General features: G+C 35.7%; 1 protein-coding gene across 3 annotated transcripts; it reads right to left on the bottom strand.

Moving 5' to 3' along the window:
* Positions 1-5,445: 5,445 nt before the first annotated feature.
* LOC140149824 (cell growth-regulating nucleolar protein-like) lies at positions 5,446-17,964 on the bottom strand. 3 transcript variants are annotated; one of them, XM_072171864.1, is made up of 8 exons: positions 17,889-17,964; positions 15,683-15,825; positions 12,687-12,807; positions 10,247-10,354; positions 9,325-9,432; positions 7,618-8,263; positions 7,013-7,098; positions 5,446-6,319 (listed from the first exon to the last, which is right to left on the bottom strand). In XM_072171864.1, exons 2-8 carry the CDS (start codon positions 15,805-15,807, stop codon positions 6,182-6,184), a joined length of 1,332 nt encoding a protein of 443 aa, XP_072027965.1. In that variant the 5' UTR covers positions 15,808-15,825; positions 17,889-17,964; the 3' UTR covers positions 5,446-6,181. The 3 variants fall into 3 exon arrangements, with proteins under 3 accessions (XP_072027965.1, XP_072027975.1, XP_072027970.1); XM_072171874.1 differs by having other exon boundaries at positions 9,361-9,432; XM_072171869.1 differs by having other exon boundaries at positions 15,683-15,828; positions 17,889-17,963.
* Positions 17,965-19,081: the final 1,117 nt, after the last annotated feature.

Here is a 19,081-nt window from a genome sequence, read left to right as displayed (position 1 = left end):
CTAATTGAAAGAAGGCATGCTTCTTATGATATACGAAATATGCATTACCTGCTGTAGCAATTTTGTTCAATATTTGGCCCCTGGTTGTCTTTCGGAGGTCAGTTTGTACTGAAATTCTTTCCCGCACACAATGCTATGTGCATATTGCACAACAAGGCTGATGGATTAATCTCCGAACTGTATGTATTGTTATTTATTGTTATTCATATGTCCTTTACCTTGCGGGAAGGAATTTTGGTGGAAATCTATTTCTGGTAGAGAAACCAGGGAGCCATGTATTGACAAAGGTATTCATCAATACAAAATGCTGCAAGATTGGTTTGAATTTAAGTACTGTATTGTCTGTAATACATGTCCTGGGGCATGCAATTTTTCAAAAGGGAGGTTTGTTAGAGGCAAATGTTTGTTGAAAGAAATTAATGTGTAAGCTTAACCATTGGGGCAGAATAGGACTCGCTTCTGGGTTCAAATGGTGGCTGATGTAAACAGTGTTCACGGATGGATTATCGGTAGTTTGTACAAAATTGCATTCGTAAGTGCATTTTCATGGAAAAATGTGATTAATTAGTTTTACACTATAATTTTGCAATGGTCTGGATCAAAGCTGAAGTTTACAATAGGTTTTGTCCATGCAAGTTCACAATTGTGACATGCAGCTTACTCGCATGATAATGTCATGAAAAATTCTTGTGCATTTTTATGGAAAAAATATGTAAGGCATTTATACAGACAGTACTGTATGTCAACATTGGATTGGTTGCAGAGGTACTTGGAACACACTATTCATATAAAAATGAGAGCCAACTTCCAATGCCCTTCAATTGTTTTCTTAATATTTGAGTAACTCACACCACAAATTGGTTTAGGGATGAAATCAAAACTCGACCAGCGGTTCCGTCTGGTTGTCATTGTTTAGAACAATAGCAACCAGACGGAACCGCCGGTCGAGTTTTGATTTCATCCCTTAGATGTAATTGAAATTAATCCTTAATTTGTCATTTGTGTTCATAGTAGCAGTAATAACAAATCATTTGATCTAACAACTGAAGCTGCTACAATAACCTGAATGTAGATAACATTTTGTATCTTAAGTTTTTTACTTTCTCATAAATTCTTTGCACTTATTTGTTATAATAAAACAAAAATTGATGTAAAAGATGTGTATTTCCTCATTTTGATCCTGTATGGAAATGGAACACCATTAACTTGAAACAGGCTTGGATCCATGTGTTCATAGTTTGAAATTTTGGCTATGCTGGGGGGGGGGGGGCAAGAGGGTTGGAAAATTGTGCAAATAAAGGGGTCAAATCACTGATTGGTACCATATCTGTATTAACTGAACAGGCTTTCTATTACTTCCCACCCTTTCTTTGTTAGAGGGGCACCTGCAGTGGCGTAACTAGGTTTGGTGGCGCCCGGGCAAAAAACAAAATGTGCCCCTACACCCGAGAAATTTTGGACAAATAAGGCCTACCACTAACAAATTTTAGTTACTAGAAGTTGATTTCGTGCTGAAATGCGCGCGAAGCGTGCGAAAATTTTGACTTTCATCGCTTGGAGGGGCGCAGAATCGATGCTGAATTGGTCAATTTGGCGCCCCCCTAAGGGTAGCGCCCGGGGCATGTTTCCCCCCTCTGCCCCCCGGTAGTTACGCCACTGGGCACCTGAATCTGCCCTTTATTTGAAAGTAACCACTCGCAACCCCATGTCAAAATTCAAATTGTCACACGTCTCTGGCACTGCTCATAAGCCCTATCAAAATTCAAATTGTGCATGATCGGGAATTTGACATCTGGTACATCTATGAGAGATAGACGTCAACAATCCTATCTCGTCCATTAATGGCTGACTTTTAACATGGCAGTTTTAACTTGGCTCAACCAATTTTCATTATTATAGCCCCAGGTTTGTGCAAGACAAGTAGAATTTAAATCATTTTTTACAAAGTGCAATGTTCACCGAAATACTGTGAGTTCCATGCTGTTTATCTCCCATGCATATTATCCACAATGCACTCTGTTTTGATATCGATTGAAATTGCAAAAGGGTGTATTCCTTAGTCTCCTGACCCCATGTTTTAAGTTTGTGATCCAACTGGGTGGGAAGCCTGGTTGAAAATTGGCATAAATGGACTACATGGGTTCCAAATAGTTGGAATTTTAAGCATTCAACTTTGCCATTCTTGATTATAATACTTGAAGAATAATACTAAGAAACAAGACCAAAACAATTAAAAGGTAAAATTTATTATCCATAATATTTCAAATGGAAATCAATCAAATCATATCAATTCATGATTATCAAGTGATATAGGTTGCTTCATTATCGGTATTTTAAAAAGGCATTTCTAATCCACAGCATCATCCCCCTACAAAAAAAGTTGAGATTTTTATATCACTGGAAACCTTTGGTTACATGTTTATGTACAAAAAATTTCTTGCAGATAAATTCGTTTAGCAAAGGTATCGTGAAATTTGAATTTCGTTCTGGTATACCAGAATGAAATTACAACACATTGTCTATGAGCAGTTTAATACTACACATAATCATGCATAACTCGCAAACGCAGAATCGGAATCAACTGAAATTTTGGGAATAAGCTTTTTTCGTGGATATCTACTGAAAAATGTCATAAAAAGAGGATGCTAGGATCATGAAATACTCCTTTAAATCTGTTTCACACAATTACTATGTAATATTAATTACCCCATGAATTAAAATTGAATGTCTATCTGCACTTTGATAAGACACAAATACTTCGGTTGACCTCATAAATTGAATTGGTGAACCACATGTCAGCTGCTCAATCTTAGAAATCAGAATATAAACATACATATGGCCACTTGTATATAAGTTGGTCAACTTTTACAGGCATAGTATTAAAGACCTAACAACTCTGTCTTACTGGATGTCTCAAAATTGTAAGTACTCATGGATTTCATGGTAGTTTGAAGTCAAAGTTTACAACATGATATAGACAATTGTATTTTCCGTAACTTCCACAACAAACAGAATGCGAAGATTTGATTCTGGAATGTCTTTGAATAGGTTATGGCATGCACTGGTAGTACTCATCATTTGGGACACCCTGAAAGAGTGGTACTCAAAGCCTAACATACATTAAAGCCATATTATAACATTTGCTGAGGAGAACGCCCACAATTTTTTTTTTAATTCAGGTTTTTACACGATTGTAATGTACTTTAGTAAACAAAGATTCTCTGCAAAAATCAATACTAATCTATTTTTAACGAAATGTTATAATATGGCTTTAACCTTAACACTGCCAGGGGTTTTTGGTTGGAGGCCATATGTGTTTCCTGTGCCTATGCCGCTAAATGGGAGACACTCAGCCTGTGGTAATTTTTAATATTTACTTATGTTAAGAGATAATATGATCAATAAAAAGGAAACTGTCAAGTACAGATGTTGGGAAACTTCAACAATTGAAATACTCAATTTTTTAAACCCTTTTTCAGTTTCTAGTGAAAAGACTAGCTTAAATAATACATAGTGTATTTTAAATTATACATGTAGCAGTGTATTTTGAGTAACATTTATATCTATACCAACAAAGTCATATTATATGATGCTTTCCATATTATTCAATGATCCTTCATGGAAGATCATCTGTGTTGGTATTAGAAAGAAAGAACAGTTTACCAACCGAAAGTGTAACAATTAAACAAGACAACAAATAAACACAAATCCCCACCGGCACACAACCCAACAAGGGAAAAAAAAGCAAGGGAATGTGCCAGCATGGGATTCAAACTATGACCTTCTGACAAGGGCTTAGGCAGTCAGCCATGTAGGGAGTGTTTTACACACCCAAATTTGTAAATACACACCCAGTTTTTGCCCATATGGCCAATACTTTGTACACAAATCTTAAATTTACACACCTGCCTTCTGATCTCTAGACGGACGCTCTTGGTATATTTAATGATTTTGATCCAAACACAAGAAATTATTCCAACCTCAGAATTTTCAGATGACTCCTTATCTTGTATTAGGAGAGAGAGGCTTGATCATAGTCTCGAACATGTAGACTCCTGGAAGTTTGTACCTTCTCATGTCTTTGTTGACTGTGACTAAGTTCAAGTTCAAAAAGGTCACAACCTGATGATACACATCAGTCACACATCTCACTGATGAAAGATGGCGAGGTACCTGAACATTTTGAGGTAGGAATAATTTCTTGTGTTTGGATCAAAAGTTGTAAACTTTTATGATCCTATTGGATAACATATAATGGATGCAAACAATCAACTATAAAGCCTGGTTTTTAAATGTTCCTATCTGCACTAAACCTTAAAAACAAACCATTTAAATTGATTTGACATCTAATGCCACACAGTGATTTAAATTTTAAAATAAATCTATTTTTGTTAATTTACCACAAAAAGGTGACATTTTTGTAATTTTGGGTTTTTACGGGGGGAAACAGGGGGGGAAAGAGTTCTGACTGGGGGCAAGAAATGCCCCCTCCCCTGTGGCGCGGCCACTGATGATATTCACTACTTCAAGAGATCAAGTCTTAAAATTATTCCCTGTTAATCATTTTACATATCAAGACAGTATAATGTGAATCATAACTTCCTCTGCCTTCAATGGTAAACACGTGACATCAAACAAAACAAACAAGATGTCTGGAAAATCTATTTTGTGACAACACAACCATGCAAAGTTCTTTTGTTTTCCATTGTTTAATGACACGATAAAATTTCATACTTCAGTAACTACTCATATGCACTGTTAGCAATTGGTAACTTCATTTATGTTGAAAAGTGAAAATTAAACATTGCCTTTTGACATTTTAAACATTAAAATTTGAGGCCTGCGAGTGCTGTATAGTCACAACTCACTTGAGCAACAAGTATTATGCGGTTCTTAATTAAGATGGCCACACAATAAATTAAGGTTTGTAAATAATAAAGGCTAAATGTGTAAATATAAGGAAAATGCACAAAAACTCAATAATAATATTCATTAAATCTAAATTGCCTGATACAAAAGAAACATGTCATTTTTGTTACCTTCAATGGTGTAATCTTAAACAAGAACAAAAGGAACAAAATTACAGCCCAGGAAAAATTGTATAAACAATCAAAAATGACTTTTTTATCGTGCTCGAAAGGTATCCATATTTCTTAAAAATACGGTTCATTCTTGATTATTATGCTTTATGCTAAAATCTGGCAAATGAATAGCTGCAGCATATTTAATTTCTGCCTTGTAAGACAGAATTTAAACAAATGTAGTGGATAATAATCAACACAAGATGTACAGAACTCATCAAAATCCTGAATAATCCTCAATATTTCAGCTGCTAATTGATTCAGGCGATGCATTTAAAATCATCAACAAAGTTATTACCGATGCACATAAAAATGTAACGCAAAATGAAATTGTAAAAATCACGCAAGAAATCTGAAATCATAGACTCTGTAAAAAACACCTTACTTTTGTTTTATGATGAACATTTATATGCAATACTAGAATGACCTTGAAAAATTTAAGGGTTCTTACCACAAAAGTTAAAACAAAAGTAATCAACATTAGCATTTATGACACGATCTGGTCCATGGAGGCCAAAGGCGGCACATTTGAAATTGAGATAAATTAAAAAATATGGAGTAAAAAACAATAAAATACATAAGAAAATACACATCACAAAACTTCATAACTTTAGAACCAAGTATGCTAGACCTTTGGGATTTTCAGTATATGATAGCCTAATGTTTGTATTTGGTAATAATATAGTAACTCAGTTTCAAAAATGCCCCCCTTTGGCCTCCACGGACCAGATCATATGTCACATTTTACTTTCCAACCATCACAGACTCAGCGCAACACTACCTCATATCCATTTTGCGTAAATGAGACCTTATAACAAAAATTTACAGAAAATAATGAGCTTTTCAGTGAAAACAAAGACCTGTGTCCATTTCCAGCCCCAATAAAATCACATATCCATGAAATAGCCCTTACTTAAATTGGCCCAAATAGTGATGACGCGATGCTGCATGGAGCTCTTGATATATGTACTGCCTTTGTAATTTGCGAAGTAAAAAGCAAAGCTGGAGAAAACAATATTCTCCTGATTGGCATACATTGTTTGCATCCGGGCTCTTCATTTATAGTCAAATATAAATGTCTCCAAATGTTCTCAGTCTATCTAGCTGATAAGTTTCACAGTTTCCTTATGAACTTTGAAGTTGGGATTCTTGTTGACTTTCTTCTCAAATGTTGCACGCAGCTCCTCAATGCTCTTGATACGTACATCTCCTCCACAGGCATGGTATTCATTCAGTACCTGAGCAAAACAAAGAACTGGTAGATTAATTACCTGCAATAAGCTATACTTTGTTTGGCCTATAATTGGCCAAAATTGTTAAAGCGGAATTAGAGTAGTTATGCATGCCATTCTATATCAATATTATTAGTCTTTGCCATTGATAAGCCGAACAAAGTATATAAACTGGAATACATTTTTTTGTCATATTTTGTCATGCTGTCCAAACGTAGTCAATTCAAACCAATCCTCTAGTACACAAGGGATAGTTCAAATGGCTAATACTTGTAAAAAAAAGGCAAGCCCTCTGACCAAATACCCTGCCTTCAATGTGAGGGATACTGGATATATCATATAGTGTCCTAAAAACTTAGTACACAACCTAATATAAGACCTGGGCGGTCTGTACAAATTTAAGACTCATTTTGAGGCCTGGTAAAAGTGACAGTGACATCAAATAAATGAAATTCTTTAATTGAAGATTTAATACACACATAAACATATTGTAGAGTCCCAAACTACTCAGTTAAAAAACACAAAAGTGTATAAGCCCAGATTGGGTCACTTCAGCTCAATTACCAATTGCAACTTCCAATTCTTAGAATATCACACCTTGCAACTGAATGACTCTGACATGTGATAATATGTTTTGAATGGTAGCAATTTAAAAATCTTCTTCTGTGGTGACATCTGATAATTGATATTATTCCATACCTTTTTCCTAAGCTTCTTTAGAGATAGTTGATGATCAGGATAATTTTGGAGCACTGAAATTATGACTCTGTCCCATTTGAATTTTTCTGTAAGGAAATAAATAAATATATAAATGGATTATCATTATGATACCCACAACTAATGGATTTGCAATTTAACAGTACATGTACAGCAATTTGCCAACTTTTACAATCAGTATATCTGGGTTACTTGTCTCAACAATAATATATATATCCCTTATTTACCTGTTTTTCCTCATACTTTCATGATGACCAAGCTATTTGTTACATGCAGACTTTTATGTACCAACTCTCTCGTAATTTTAAAGCATTGATTTAACATGGCAAGCATTTTAGGTGGCATTTCAACTGCATTTAACAATACATGACTGATCAAGTAAAATGAAGTAATGTGAAAACTAAATTTTCAGATTTTTGCATCACAGCAAAGTTTTTATTCATCTTTAATTCAATGTAAATGCCATCACAATAAATCACAAATTCCCCATGTTTTGATCAATAAAGAACCAAAGGATTCAACAGGTAATTCAGCTCATAACTTGGCAACACTGTCCTCAATTTGTTTGATGGGGGTCACATACTTACTAGGTTTGCTGGTTTCTACATCCCCATTTTCAGACACCACTGAATCATCCAGTCTTTGTATTTTCTGTGTTGTGCAATCCTCCTCAAAATCCTCTGCATCCGCATCCCTTTTCCTCTTTCCCGATGGTACATTCCCTGCCTCCTCCTGGTGCTTCTTATGCTTCTTTTTCTTTGATTTCCCATTTACATGAACGACTGATTCCTCTACTTGTTCTTCAGCAATTTGTTCATGCTTTTTCTTATTCTTACTTTCACTATCTTCCAAGTTCACACCATTATCTTCAGTTCTCTTATCTTTTGACTTCTTCTTTTTATGCTTTTTGACCACAGTGTTTTCTTGCTCAGTTCTTGAATCAGTTGCATCTTCATCTGATAGTGTGCCTTCTGGATCACCTTGGTGTTTCTTCCTCTTTGAGTTGCTGCCTCCTTCATCTGTTGCCATAGCTTCACTCACATCCTTATCTTTCTTCTTTTTCTTCTTCTTTTTGGAGCCTTGTGATTGGTCAGCAGCCTCTGATGGATCACTCTGGCTGTCTGTTGGTTGGCTAGTTTTAGAATCTTGTGATTGGTTGTTATTTGTGGATGAATTCTCAGAGGCACTGTTGTTATTGGCTGGTTTAGCTTGGTTGTTGTTCGGTTTCGAGGCCTATTCAAGAACAAATACATATATTCAATTACACTGCTATGTGCAAACCACAGATACCATCTTTGAAATCAGGGTGTTACAGAAAGCTTGAGTTCTCAAGACACTTCATAATCAAGCTAATTATATCAAGATTACAATGGTGAACTACCATGAAGGAGAGGGATGGTAGGCTACTACTTTTGTGCAACAGGTTGCAATATAAATTTTTTTTCCAAAGTGCTTTCCAAGTAATACTCATTTATAATCTTCCACATATGCTTCTTGATAGAAAAATCACTGATACATGTAACTTTAAACCACTGATATAACCTTTTCTTCAGTTGAACTGAATAATAAGATAAGAAAATTTTGCCTGCTGTGGGGTCAGCCAATATCTCTTGGAATCAATTAATGATGGAGAATTCCTACTTATAATTCACTTGGTTGGACATATCTAAATCATGTGTTATTATAGAATTTTACTATAGTGTAGTCAGTGATGTAGGTTCACATTTCATTGGGTGCTGTATCAAACTGTGAGTATGCATCTGCTAATCACCTGCCTTAACATGCTGAAATCACTGACTCGACTAAGCAAAAATAGTACTGCATGTTTACAGGTTTTCTCAAAATGATTAGTACTTCTTTATACCACATCTTTTCAAAGACATTATAGCACTAGTATTATAATAAAGACATTTAATGTTAACTTTTTGTAATTTAAAGTTAATAGCAAGAACAGATCTTATAAGTGAGGAAGAAACAGAAGAGGTGTTATTATCCTAATCATGTTAATCATTATACTCTGATCAGCTTGTAATAGGCGGGACTCATAACATCATGGAGTGATATACAATGGCATAACAGTAGGGCCTACCTATGCGAACTGTGCTTTGCATGACTGACGTGTGCTTTTGTGAATTTACGTGGACGTAAGTTAGGACTTAAATGACTTGTGCAGTAACAAAAATCGAATAATTCTTGCCTATTACGAGCTGATCAGAGACATAAGTCATATGTAAACCAACTCATAGATGGGTGCTAATCATTTTGAGACACCCTGTATTTTATTTATAGAGTACCTCATTAACGAGGTCTTTGTAATAGTTAACACCTGCCTCACTGAACACTTTCCACACCTCCTCCACAAGACCTTTATTGGACACACGTAAACTGTTGTAAACAAAATTCTGTAACAAAACAACCAGAAAGAATTATGAATTAATACATAGCTTGAAATATGGAAAGGAATATGACTCTTTGAAGTTGACTCATGTGGGAAAATGATAATTTGTACAGAAATGTTCACCCCCTATAAAAAGCTACACTCCACACAGCCAGAAGATGTCTTGTAGGATTTCAATCATGCAATGGAATTTTTGACTATCAAATTCTACATTAATAATAATTAATAATTAATAATTAATAATAATAAATAAGCATTTGTAAATGCGCCATTTATCTAGAAAATTAAATCTAATCCAAGGTGCAGAAAACCAGAAATTAGGCTAAAAAGAGCCGAACTGTAAATTATGTGCTTGTTAATTTGTTTCCAAATCAAACTTAATTTCATGAGGTATAGAAAGTATAAATGGTGATAGTATTATAATAATAATAATAATAATAATAATATTTTTAAATTTTAATTACCAATATACAAATGTCAAATAATATAAATAATACAAGCAATAATTGTATTGTATGATTTGAAACCAAACCAAACTTGAGTGGTTATAAAACTAATCAGTGACAAGGTTATCTCTGAATTTGACAGGTGCTAACTGATGCAATAACATTAAAACATCAATTAGCACCTGTCAAATTCAGAGATAACCTTCTCACTGATTAATTTGATAACCAGGCTAGTTTGGTTCACCCAGGCTTCCTCTTTAACAGAATTTTACAGTGTATCTTGTGAGGTCTGTCTGTTTGTATGAATTTGTGAAATTATATAGTAACATGCCTATCTCGTATACCTCAAGACCTCACTGTAAAAAGGCTTACCTCAAACTTTGCTTTCTTCCTAGGCACATTGGGATAATCAGCTATTCTATCTAGTAATTTGGCCACTCCTGGGCTCAATTTAGCAGATTCCTTGGCTTCCCGGACACGCTGAAAAATAAATTTTATAAGACGACTGATAACCTGAATGTGTGATGTTAGGGGGTGTGCATGCAGGCTCACTGTTCTAGTCCTACATTGTATATTTCAATTGCAATAAACATGTGTGTGCATGTAAGGATGCACACATCAATCATGGTGTAACAAACAGACCTGGAATCAAGCTACATCGCATCACACTTTGCACCTAAAAATATGCATGCTGCACCCCTCTTGAAAACTGGGGTGTTAAATTGCGATATAGCTTTTCACCTGTTCTGCTATTCGAGGTTAGAGTCCTGCAATATTGGTAATATAAGCAACCTCAAAACCTGCACTTAAAAACTGCACCTCACGAGAAGGAATAGCACCCCAACTTGTATAAAAGTGAGGTAAAATTCTTAATTCCAGGCCTGGTAACAGAGGACACACACATGAATTGCAGTCATCCATGCTTACTGGGCTATGTTACCAGATTGAAAATAGTACAAAGACACATTACAATTTAACAAAATCTGCAGTTGGGAGTGTGGGGCAGCAGGAATAACTTTAAAACTGAATTTACACAAGATTGCTGAATGCTTGATTGCTTGTGATGCATCAAATACAATATTTCATCTTGACAAAACCAATTTGTTTTACTGACCTGACAGTTTCGACCATCTTGGACGATGGTCATCTTCAGAGTGATGTTTTTTTCGACTTCTGTACACCAACAGAGGGCGCACCAGCGCCCAGAAGTGGGTCGTACACATGACTAAGGTAATGGGCCCCCTCGTCTCTGTTCATGGTGTTCGGTGCTCTCTTCCTTATCCAGATTGCTTCACGGATACTGGCGGGCTCCCAATTACATTCTTTCTCGAGGACTTGGGCATCTTTCCAATTGATAATATGATTTTGTTGTGCAGCGTGGTCCGCAATCGCTGATTTGGACTGTTCACTGACCGATTGTTTCCTTGTTTGTCGAGTAAAAGTTCCTTTACTACTCTTTCTTATACTCGTTCAGTCTTGTTTCGAAGCGACGCCCAGTTTCTCCTACATAAGTACTGTCACAATTTGCACAGGGGATTTCATAAATGCAATCCGTGGTACTCATGGAGTCTCTCTTGTCCTTTGGATGAACCAACATTTTTCTTAATGTGGTGTGGGGACGTACCGCAGTAGCTATACCATGTTTTCTAAAAATGCGAGTGGCTGTCTCCGTCATTTTTTCAACATAAGGAACTATAACAAGTCCTTTGCTTTTTTCTGTGGAATTCTTGTTCTTACTGGGCTTTGTTGCCTGTTGTTTACTATCCATCTTGCGTTTGACATGATTAAACGTCCACTCGGGATAGCCACATTGTTTAAGTGCGTGCTTGATTTTGCCTTCCTCCTGATCTTTGTCCTCCTTTTCAGATATAACACTATTCATTCTGTCCAATAATGTGCGGATCACGCCCAACTTGTGGTGAATAGGGTGATGTGAAGCAAAATTTAAATACTGGTCTGTGTGTGTAGCTTTCCTGTAGACCAGTAGCTTGACCGAACCATCGGGTTTGCGCACAATCAAAGTATCAAGAAACGGTATGGATCCTTCTCGCTCTTTCTCATACGTAAATTTGATGCTGTCCGTGGGGTCCGTTTGATTGAGATGCGTGGTGAGATTTTCCACTTGGTCTTCCTTTATAATTTCTAAAATGTCATCCACGTAACGTTTCCATAAGCGCAGTTTACAATCCAAGCGGGCTGTTGCTATAGCTTGTTGCTCCAGAAACTCCAGATACAAGTTCGCGACAACCGGGGACACCGGGCTCCCCATGGCTGCACCAAAACGCTGCTTATATATTTTTCCACGAAACAGAAAATATGTGGTGGTTAACACAAATTTAAGGAGATCAATGATGTCATCTACCGCGAGAAGAGTCCGTTTACTCAGAGTCTTGTCATGTTCTAATCTGGCTTTGATGACATTAAGCGATTCATCAATTGGCGTGTTTGTAAAAAGTGAGACGACGTCATGTGAGTTGAAGATTTCCCCCTCCTCTATCATGACTTCTGCTAGACTTTCCGCTAAATGCTTAGAGAAGTCGAAAAAAACATCACTCTGAAGATGACCATCGTCCAAGATGGTCGAAACTGTCAGGTCAGTAAAACAAATTGGTTTTGTCAAGATGAAATATTGTATTTGAGTTTCTACAAACCTAATGAACCTCTTCAAGAATATTTGTGATGCATCACTTAGAAAAGCGATGGGCAATCGCTTGTTTTTGCCATACATCGTTCTTCGCTTTTACATTTTATACCAGTCATAGCTATCACGATTTCAGATGACAATTAAAATATTAAAAACATGCAGGCCTACCTGTAGCCATTGTTCTTGTTTAGCCTCTCCCTTGTTGTTATTAGCAGGAGCCTTGTAATTCTTGCCACCATATTTCTCATTCTCTGATACACATTTTGTATGTTCTTTGTATGCATCACCTCTGGAATACCAACAAAAGTGAACATAATTAGTATTTACAATGTACAATGCAGGAATATTTCTTCTTTACCCCTTTTAATGCACATACTAAAATATTTGAGGAGTACTTACAAGGACATCATTTTGGTAGTTTGAACTGATAGGCTTATCACTAAGGGTGTCAATATTAAACATCAGCAACATCTTCTTTGTTTTTTTGTTGGAAAACTATTGAAGTTCCAAAACAAGTCAATTATGGTTGATAACAAAGGCTGGATCATTTAAAACAAATTTGAAATTATCAAAGAAAAGGTTAAACAAGTTAAACAAGCCCAGTACTATTAGGCACCAGGAACAAATTTGTTCGATCTTCGGATCGACCGTCGATGCTGCTTCGATGCTTGTTATTAATGAATTATCAAATAATTAATCAGAATTTTATCATAAATTTACATTGGCCACTATCACTACATGTACAAATTACTATTTTATCACAAACAATAGCAGATTAATTGATTTCATAAATAACAAGGATCGACCAAGCATCGATGGTCGATCGAAAGATCAAATTTGTTTCTATTGCCTTAGCATACAGGGCAAAATTTTCAAAGGAGGGCTGCAAAATCATCTCACTAATATAATATGCACAGTGTTCGAAATATGCCTCAAAAAGTTACAGGCCAGCCGGGCTTGATCTTAAAAAGTTACCGGCCAGCCGGGCCGGCAACTAGATGCCAGTCAGGAAAGTTACCGGCCAGGCCAAAAAGTTACAGGCCAATGGCCGGCTGATCGGCCCTATTTCGAACGCTGTATATGCCAATGACTTTACTGTGAAAACTTGTGTGCAAGCACACACAAATCTGCTAATATGGACCAATAATGCTAAAATGGATCAAAATGCCAGTATTTTAAATTTAAAGTCCATGTTAAAGGTAAACGAAACCCAAGCATGTGTGCCCCAACCAATCAATATGGTCATTTTCACGGTAAAGGGTGTAACTTTGGATTTTTAACATTTTAATCCGTAGTGTTCTAATAAAGCCACAGAATTCCATGATTTTTGGCCACATAAGTCATCTAGTTAGCAGCTACCTTGGTTAGCATAATCAGCTTTGGGAGTTACTGCGTTTAGTTTTAGCAGGCTTAAATGTACTTAATATTGCCATTTTGAAAAACTATAAAAAACAGTAACATTTTTGTAAAACCCTGTGTTTTCTTCAGTTAGTTCATGGATAATTTTTCTTATCCTGAAAGTACAGTCATGTGTTCAGTAAACACTGCCACATTAGATTTAATTGTGAACAGCCCTGTATTTTTGAGAACCGGACTTCGATATTTGTTGTTTCGGAGGCTTCATTTTCCGTTAACAATTGTTAACAAACTTTGTGGGTGTAGCTTTGGTTCATAATTCTTGGTTATTTCTTCACTTCTTCTTGATTCATAACAGGTGTTATCTTAACTTGAAATGAGTAACAAAAATTAGTCGATTTGCAAGCTTTTAAAATTTTTATAAAATCTTGACTTCAAAGAGCCGTTTTCCGTTAACTTTTTGAAGCCTCCGAAACAAACTGTTCAGCAAGCTTGTGCAAATATAAATAAAAGAGCTCATCAAATCTATTTATCAAAATGTAGCAAAGTAGATCCTCAAGTCACATGTTTTTAAATCGTGGAGATATATATCACCGTTTGAAAATGGGACCCAATACAAACTTTCCGTTAACAATTGAGCCTCCGAAACAAATGAAGCCTCCGAAACAACAATAAGATTAATTATCATCTATGCATATCTAAATTGGTGTGTTTCATACTGATATCTGCATTGTAATTATTACTTGATATGTGCAGAATGTCATAAATTAAGAAAAAAATTGACATTATGGTTAATGTTTGAAAAATATACTGATATCCAAAAAAGCCTGTTTCGGAGGCTTCACATGCAAAAAACACCATACTTAACAAATGGGTGAAAAAATTAACATGTGATAAATCTACAATATCTGCCGCATAGAATCATTGATTCAATATACACAAGAAAATAACAGCTTAGATGATCCCAACACTGTTGTTTTCAAAAAAACTACTTTTGCAATGTTTAACAATTGTTAACATGAAGCCTCAAACAAAAAAAAAATGACTTGCTGTGATAATTTAATTTTGTCACAACTGAAATTCAATACTTAGAAGCAAAGCATGAAAATTGGTAATTGTGATATTTTTTACCTATTTTTTATGTCAACTTGTAGTGGTTAGCCAAATATTTTACTTTTATGATCACCTGTGTTGTTAACTGAAGCCTCCGAAACACAAATCGCTTGAATTGCCAATTCTAAAAAATAACTCCAATTTCTGTGAAACTTGGCTGGGAGGTTCCTTTTATCAAGTAGTATTTGTACATGAAGTTAGACATTCAAATTATTTTAGGAACCCAATTAAAACTTAAAAAAATATGTTTAAGGTTTGGAAATTTCCATTGTAAATGACACTTGACGTTAAAAAATTTCAAAACTGCAATTACAAACATAGCAAAACATGGTATAAAATTTAACTTATATCTGTTGACTTACTTTGGAATGGGATTTCACATGTATTCCAGCTTTCATGTCATAATTTTCTGAGGTTATGTAAAATACATTTTTTCTTAGTTTTTAACCAAAATGTTATGGAAATGTCAAATTTTTTATTAGAAATCAAAAGGTTTAAGCCTTGAAACATTATTTTACTGGAATTTAAGTTGCTTCTATGCATGATTTCAGTAAACAGAAACATATTTAAGTGGTTTGAAATTTTGACCCAAAAATCAAAAGTTACACCCTTTACTGTGAAAATGACCATATAGCAAATCAATATAGCAATATAGCAAGTGCTTCTCACAGAAAAGATTAAAGTGGATTACTTACATAAAATCCTTGCCACAGTCCAGACATGATAACACCTCACAGTTTCTGCACTGTGTCATGTAATGCTTCTCCACTTGAGCCTTCTTCACAGAGGTACCACATGCATTGCATGTAAAGAACACCATGGTTATTTAGCTGCAAGTCTGCTGATCAGTAATAAAGAAAAGAAAGTAATAAAAAATGGAAGGAATAAATTATGTATGGTACAATGTCTATTCCTGAAGTTTGAATGAATTCCACTGATATTGTCACAATTAGAAGTTAAAAATGTGAATGGAAAATATGGTTTTAATTCTTTTTCAATCCTATTCAGGGGACCCATAATTTTCATGTCAAAAGGGGGGCCCTGAAGTTTTGAGATCTGTAAAGGGGGGGGGGCCGAAAAAATTTTGTGATGAAATTTTTTTTGCATCAGGCCCCCCTTACAAGTGTTTGTGAATGGTCCCTAATGGTCGTTTTTTACTCTGTTCAAAACGTGACATGTAATACGGTATTCCTATACATGTAGTGTTCTGTGTCAGCATGGTCAGTGGACAGTAGCTCGAGATACTCTAGCTAAAATACAGGTTTACATTTACTATCTTACATTATCTTGCTGTATTTCAGCTAGAGCGCCAGACGACAAGCTTCCGGTTTTTTGGAGAACAATACTGTTACGTAAGATGAAGAAGAAACCCGCCTCGAGCCCGCCCTACTCATTATTTCATTGTACTTTTGCAATTTGCCTCCACACATTACGTAATCAACACAAAGCTTTTGTGAGGATTAGTGAGTGGATAAGAAATTGACAGCGGAGGATACGAAGGACGCGCCGCACACCGACATCGCCTGGCTAATAATTACTTGGTACAGCAGAGATACTAAAATAAATACCCGGGATCGATACACGTGAATTTGCTATGCTATGTACGAGTTTGATATGAGAAGAAAATCTTTGGATACCGGTGTAGAAAATGATGAATATCTCCCGTAAATGATTTCGTATTTAAACCAGATGTGGTTCCTTGCACATGAATATATATTTTGAACTGATATGATAGTCGTTAGCTTGCGCTTTGAGACAGTAGCTTGCGTCTTGAGTCAAAAACTGACAATAATTCCGCAATAATTCTGATTTATATGTGCCGAATTATATAGCACAGTGGATAGGCCAATCGTGAAGGTTGTCTAAAAGAATATATGACCTATGGCATACCATGCTTGACTGACACACAGCGAGGTTAGTCACCGAGCTAATCGGGGCTATTGTCAGTAGCCTTAGTCAGATGTCCTTCAGCCTATTATGCGATATGTATAATGGTCATGCGCAGGCCCGTCGCAGGGGTCGCACCCCCCCCCCCCAAATGTGCAAAAGAATACAAAAAGTCCCACAATGACAATTTGCGAGCGTCGCGAGCAAAAAAATAGGGTTTTTTACGTTTTTTTTGGCCAAAAAAGGTCCAAATGTTTGAGGAAAAGTCCACTTTTACAAAATCGCCCCCCTTTGGGAAAAAGTCCACTTTTCCAAAATCAGCACCCCCCCCAAAAAAAATCCTGCATACGGGCCTGGTCATGCGTGGCGGTGGATTCAATCTACCATGGCGATTTCTGCCATGAAGATATCGGGACAATGACACTGTGCGCCGATTGTTAATTGTCAATCATGGATTGCCGCAACGTTTTAATATTTTACTGCATGGCATTCCGCATCGCAAGCACCAGTCTCAGACAAATTATGCCGTATTTTTCCAAAAATCATCTCATAATGAAGTAAGCTGAATGCGATCTGTACTTTTGTAATATTCCGATTGCTTTTGATCACCCTAGCTATTGGCGAATTTGCTTGAAAACAAACACGTGAGTTCATACTTCATGTTGTGTAAACATAATTAGCATAGACACAAATGAAATTATGATGCAATACAATGCAATTTGAATGCGCAGCAGATCTATAAAAATAAGGCTGCCCGGTTTTATGCAGAATTAGACCACGTCTGGTGGACAGTGGTGTTTCTGACGTGGTAAGCTTAATAATACACATGTAAGTTCAAGTTTATAGTTATTAATTAGACATGTTAGATAATTATTAGACAGTTACTCCAGGCGATTTTATGCAATATAATTTTCTGAAGGTTCTGAAGGCACTCAATCCCTTTATGTCACGGCAAAAATATGGTTGTGACATTCTATATTCTTTTAAAAAAATCAATTTCTATAATAAGCTTACCTGTTCCACGTGTTAGTATCACAGCAATATCAGACCTACGAGCTGTCTCTACCACTATAATTGATTATCGATTGTAGACACCAGCAATTGATCAATTTAATCAATACATTATTTTAAAATACACCAGACTCGCGTGCAACAAGCGGCTAGGGGACGCAGGGGTAACCTTGTCAATCAATGGTTATTCTATTGTCCGCCAAAGTTTAAAGCCAGTGACATCACCAATACGTGATCCATGATCAATCCAATCGATAGACAATTATCCCACCAACGGCAAATCGATCTGCATGATGTCAGAGCACCACTGTGCGAAATTGAGCAAGTTTAACTCGTGCGAGTAAACTTGCATGGAATAAAAGTTAAATAAATATAAAATATTAGCTACAAGCATCATCATCATCATTATCATCATCATCATCATAAAAAAAAAATGAAAATAATAAAAATAATAATATTATTAATATAAAATAAATATTAAAATTGTAAACTTTCAAACTTTATGTTATAAAGTTATGTTAAATCATTGGCCATTTATTTATAGCCTATAGTATATTAGATACCTACATTTTAATGGGAAAGTCTGAAAGACCATAGTTGAACATAATTCAAAATTGAACAAAACAATATATAAAATAATAACAATAATAATATTGTTACACTAAATATATGAAAATAAATAAATACATATTACTAAAAAGAAGAAATCTTACTATTGCTATAAATTTGAAAACACTTAAGATTTAATATCCTGCTTTTTTAAAAACCAAATAAACGTTTTCAACTGAGATGTAGGTATTTTCGTTTCAGGTTTTCAAGTTTATATGACAAGTTTATAATATTCATGCTGTTTGTGCGGGATATTACTAGGCCTATAAGATGTTACGAAATGGTATATTTAACATGTTTAATTAATAGCCCTATGATAAAAAAAAATGTTTATAACTGCTTTACCTGGCTGAATCGTAAAGTATTAAAGCGTGCCGCCATAGCTCATCCACGATCTTGATCCTATTTGTTATACATCGATCACTTATCGGATTAAGTATAGGACACAATAGATGAAGTATTTGATTGACAAGGTTACCCCTGCGTCCCCTAGCCGCTTCACGCGTGCAGCTATAAATCAAAAACACATTCATGAACAAGAACCACTGCCCTGCCATGCCAGACTGCTGTGGCTATGAACTATCTGC

This window comes from Amphiura filiformis, chromosome 1 (genome assembly GCF_039555335.1).
Source record: "Amphiura filiformis chromosome 1, Afil_fr2py, whole genome shotgun sequence".
Lineage (NCBI taxonomy): Eukaryota > Metazoa > Echinodermata > Ophiuroidea > Amphilepidida > Amphiuridae > Amphiura > Amphiura filiformis.
This window is presented reverse-complemented; position numbering and strand designations above follow the sequence as displayed.